The sequence below is a fragment of the Neltuma alba genome, unplaced genomic scaffold, assembly GCF_004799145.2.
Source record: "Neltuma alba isolate B1F8T4 unplaced genomic scaffold, ASM479914v2 tig00011259_pilon, whole genome shotgun sequence".
Taxonomy (NCBI): domain Eukaryota; kingdom Viridiplantae; phylum Streptophyta; class Magnoliopsida; order Fabales; family Fabaceae; genus Neltuma; species Neltuma alba.
The window spans coordinates 333,563-338,181 of NW_021635972.1; the positions used below are offsets into that span (position 1 = coordinate 333,563).

A 4,619-nucleotide genomic window follows, 5' to 3' on the forward strand; every position below is an offset into this window, starting at 1 on the left:
TACCGTGTAATGTGCTTCACAGCCCAACGTGGTCTGCTTCTCTAGTCCAATTCCTTGTGAAACTGTCGTCCTTCAAGTATGCTGAGACTGCTTATTAAAGACTTGCATATATTCAGAAGATGTAAAGACTTGCCACAGGAAAGACTACTTAAAATATACACAGTACAAACACTGTTTTTCCCAGATTTTTTTTTTTTTGAGATTTTCCATCCACAAGATTAAATTAATAAGGGTAGGACATAGTTTAGAAGTTCAGTTTAGGGGAAATTTTGAGATGGACCAGTCGTCAATGCCTGGCAAGACCTTTCACACTAGTATAAGTGGATAATGTGCAAGATCAAGACTGATCAAATATTTCAGAAGTTTAAAGCGAAACAAATTTTTTCCAATAAAAAACTTCTGGAAAATGCTATATATGCGGATGGATTATAAATTGCTACAAAGTAAAGCCGGAAATAGTACATTTAACTACGATGTGAAAGATTACAACAATGCCTTAGATCTCATTTATACAGTTTCCTAATTACAATGTTCTTCCAGAATTCGTTATTCAACCTTTGCTATCCCCACTCCTCCAGGCATGCTGGTTTCTGCTACAGTCTCCCTTACAAATCTGCAATATCATTAAAGACAGTGATAAGTAAATCTTGAAATATGAAAACTATAAACCTAATGTTGCCAAGCATAAAAAGAACCACCTTTCCAATTTGTCTCGCGATGACTGCAATACATAGACTGCGAGGATAAAAGATAACGCAAGTCCTGCATAAACCCATGGATATGTCTTTAAACAGAAGACAAGGTTGTTTGAGGTGTATTTGTCAAATAATACATCTATGAGAAAGGTTGTGCACCAAACTACTGACAATGGGGAGACAGGATGAAAGCTGATGCTGCAATAAATGGGCAATAAAAAGGCTTGTTGTCTATGTCAAAGACACAGGTTCACCTAATCATATTGGTTACCTGATCCGAACAGAACAAAAAATCCGGAAGTCACATCTATCTCTGATTGCTCCTTCCTGAAAAATTTTGAATCCAGGTTCAGCGGCTGTCTTTCCTAAAATTAGGACAGGCTATGATGCCATAAAACTGAAGTACCTCCTTCAAACCGTAATACTATATAAACACTCCCATAAGTTCGTATTTCCAGCAACAAGTGATCCAAAAGATTTGAAATGGTTTCATTTCAATGCTTTGAGGAACAAATATTACGTCCATTCATATGACATGAACATTTTGTTAAGAAATATCTAATTTCCCTGGCTTAAGACGCTCTTTTCAATTTTTGCCAGCAAAACAAACACAACTCATAAATACTTATAGTGAAACTTATGGATTTAATAAAAATCGTATAACATTCAACGTACTGTTTCCCGATTAAGAAGGGCAAAACTTACCATCCACTTTTGAAATTGCAATCAAGTTCGTTAGTTAAAATTTGACATGCAGGTCAACCAAAAAAAAAAATGACACGCAGAGAAGCATTTCTCATCTAAATACACTTCTTTTCACTACAGATATTAAGAGAAAAATTTTGTTCAAGGAGGCAAACATTTCAGAACAAAAATTATTGAAGACTTAACAGCAATTAAAAGCAGATAGGACAAAAAACTAGGGAAAATGTCTCAGACAAAAGCTAACAGAGGGCCACTTTCAGCATAGGTTCAACTTATTGCGCATCATCAAGTATGCACAATCAACTATTCAACTACAGTCAGTCCCACTAACTTAAATACTAAAAGTATAAAGGGAAAGCTTATGAAGACAGAATCAATAGGAGTTTGGAAAATCACAGGATCATTAAAAAAAATGGCTACTGGGTTCGCAAAAGGCAGATATATCCTCCCTACATGTTTTTTACCCAGCCTGAAGGAAACTAAAGGCAAGAAGTTCGTGCTTTCCAAAGGAAAAAAGCAGGAAAAGAAGCAAATGTGATTCAAATGCTACAAATATTGACCAAGGGGCTTCACTTGAGTAAATATTGACTTGATTTAATATATTAGTTATAAACAAACAGCAACTACTATGTCAAATTTGAATACATTCAGCTAAAGCAAAATAACACCAACCATGTATATCGAACAAGTATATGCTTTGGCCAGTTCTGAGGATCCCAGAAATGCTTACGAATCTCAGGATGCAGTTCAACATCTGTCAGGTAAAAACCAACAGTGAGACTAAAAGACTGGTCAAAATATCTGCAAAATGCACAGAATCAGAAAGTTGGAGAAACAACGAGGGAAAACGAATCACATGCATGCCACTTGACCCCATCTAGTCCCCTCCTATATCAGCAACATTAATCACTTGTATTGAACTCCTTTGAATGCTTAGACGAGAGTGGAATCAATATATAAGATAAAAAGATGTAGATGAACAATTTTTTAAGAGTACGGAGTTAAAAGAAACCAGTGAAAATATACGACTAAATATAGGGTTAAAGAAATATCTGTAAGACGTGCTTGGTTATAACTGTTAGTCCCATTTATTTGATCCCAAAAATAAATTGTTAAGCAAGAATTATCAGCATTATATCATAGAATAGTATAACATTAATCAGGTTATAAATATTAGACATGGAAAAGTTTCTCAAGCAACACTCAGATAACGCCCTCCTGCATAATGCAATGATGACAAGTTTGTGACATAACTTTCAAACATTAAACACCAAAGCCTTTAAAATCATGAACAATGTGCCGGCACAGAGGTTCACTTCTCCAACATAACGTATTGATCACCCACCAACTATGACAACAACATGTAATTTCTTTTCTATTTTTAGTTTGAAAAACTAATAAAAGAAGCATGGACTGGAGTGTGTAAGTTTATTGACCGCTTGACAGAGCGGTCTAAAATGAAGATGATTAAATAATTAAGAAGGAAACACATACAACGGTGAGGCATATCCACAACTTTTGCAGTGACACCAAGCAAATCAGTTCCTGAATATCTCTGCATGAAATACAGATTGGCAGCTTAAAAGCCTGCTAATGTTTATGCAAGTGACAAAAGGCTTTATTGCTTTCATTTGCGTTCCTGACACAGCCTTACCAAGTTCACTTCAATCATTGGAACTTCAGTACTCTTCCGATTTATCACCAGAAGCCATGGGATAAAGAACTTTTCCCTACCAACTTGAAATGATCTACATGCACAAAAAACTACTGAGAAGAACATTTTGTGAAAGGTACAAAGAAATTTAATAACAGCAATCTGCTCCTTCATATAACGAAAACAGTGCAGTTGAAGAAAAAAGTCATTACATTACGTTGACTGCATGATATATTTTCTTTTACTTTCTTGCCGGAGCATCAGCAAGTACTTTCCATCTTTACTGCACTAAATAATTCAGTACATACATCTAATTTTATGTGCATATTACACCGTCACCTTTACATTCGTAAAGTTCCAGGCCCATTTCAATGAGACGATTTTCCTAACTTTATTGGCATGCAGCCTAATAATTGTCAAATCATATAGCGACTAAACTCCATTTATGCAGAAAGAAAATCCCATATTTAATGCATTTTCTAGCTTTCAAAGCAACAGGAAACAAGAAACACAACCCTAATCCAGGGGAATCAATCTTTTACAAAATTAAAACAAAAAAGAAATAAACAGATCAGTAGAAGAACAAGAAAAGACGAAATCGACTTCCTCTTCTCAAAGACAGGTGACACGATGTTCTCAAACACTGAACTCACCCATAACCCACGCTAATCTCCCACCCCAACCTACAGTTGCTACAGTAGCAACTTCCATAATGCAGACGATTCCACAGAGAACATTTCCCCTAGAAGGTTCTTCTTATTAGGAAACTCTGCACATTTAATGAAAAGGTACCCAGAAAATTTCTTACATTTTATAAGGATCAGCCCCAGTAAAACCCGTCGGCTTCGGAATTGGCATCAAAACCTACAAGTCAATTTCCCACCAAGAACCAACAACAATATCAATTCACATACAGAGGAATTAGCTTAAATTAACAAAGAAATACTGCCAACTAAGCACCCCAAATAAAATGAAGAGGGTGAAAAGCATATTCGATGAATTCAGACCTCACGATTCACTGCAAAGATGGGGCAATGCCGGCCAATCAGGTCTTGCCAAACAGTTCTTGACTGTTACATAAAATTCATAGATCACAGAAACCGTATCAGAGAAATACAAGATTGAAGTACACGAATTGAAATAAAGGAGAGAATTTGGGAGCACAGACAGAGTGATATTGACCCATCCTGCTCATGGGGACGATATCTCCGGGTCTGTAAGCGACGGCAATAGGAAGAAGCGGAAGTAACCACATAAGAAGTGAGAAAGCCAATTTGCCGCTGAAGGCAGCCATGGCTGCGGTTGATGAAGCCTGTGAGGTTCTTCACTTGGTCGTCGTCTGAATCCCGGCTCGGCTCCGAGTGACCAAAGAAATCGGCAAAATATGGTTGTTAATGTTAAATGGGCCAATTGGCCCAATAAAATGGACAGCTAGGCCTATGATTTGGGCCAATCAAGGCCCATCCTTTCGTTTGATCCAATGTCGTATTAAATAAATAAAATGTTTGTTGATGTACCATCTTTTATTTGGCATGACAGAGCTTGGATGCCAAATAGGTTATTCC

General features: G+C 36.7%; 1 protein-coding gene across 1 annotated transcript; it reads right to left on the bottom strand.

The window, feature by feature from the left end:
• Positions 1-340: 340 nt before the first annotated feature.
• Positions 341-4,393, bottom strand: LOC114763155 (uncharacterized). Its single transcript, XM_028952764.1, has 9 exons — positions 4,223-4,393; positions 4,062-4,124; positions 3,863-3,918; positions 3,055-3,148; positions 2,895-2,955; positions 2,073-2,154; positions 967-1,022; positions 699-762; positions 341-613 (listed from the first exon to the last, which is right to left on the bottom strand). The coding sequence occupies exons 1-9, from the start codon at positions 4,346-4,348 to the stop codon at positions 547-549; spliced, it is 669 nt and encodes a 222-aa protein (XP_028808597.1). The 5' UTR covers positions 4,349-4,393; the 3' UTR covers positions 341-546.
• Between the last annotated feature and the right edge of the window lie 226 nt (positions 4,394-4,619).

Excerpts from the sequence above, each read along its gene's own strand:
- LOC114763155 (XM_028952764.1), bottom strand. The coding sequence starts at position 4,348 with ATGGCTGCCTTCAGCGGCAAATTGGCTTTCTCACTTCTTATGTGGTTA. Across the intron at positions 4,125-4,222 it reads GGATGGGTCAATATCACTCT|TCAAGAACTGTTTGGCAAGA; the intron begins GTCTGTGCTCCC and ends TTTATGTAACAG. Across the intron at positions 2,956-3,054 it reads CAATGATTGAAGTGAACTTG|AGATATTCAGGAACTGATTT; the intron begins GTAAGGCTGTGT and ends TATTTCATGCAG.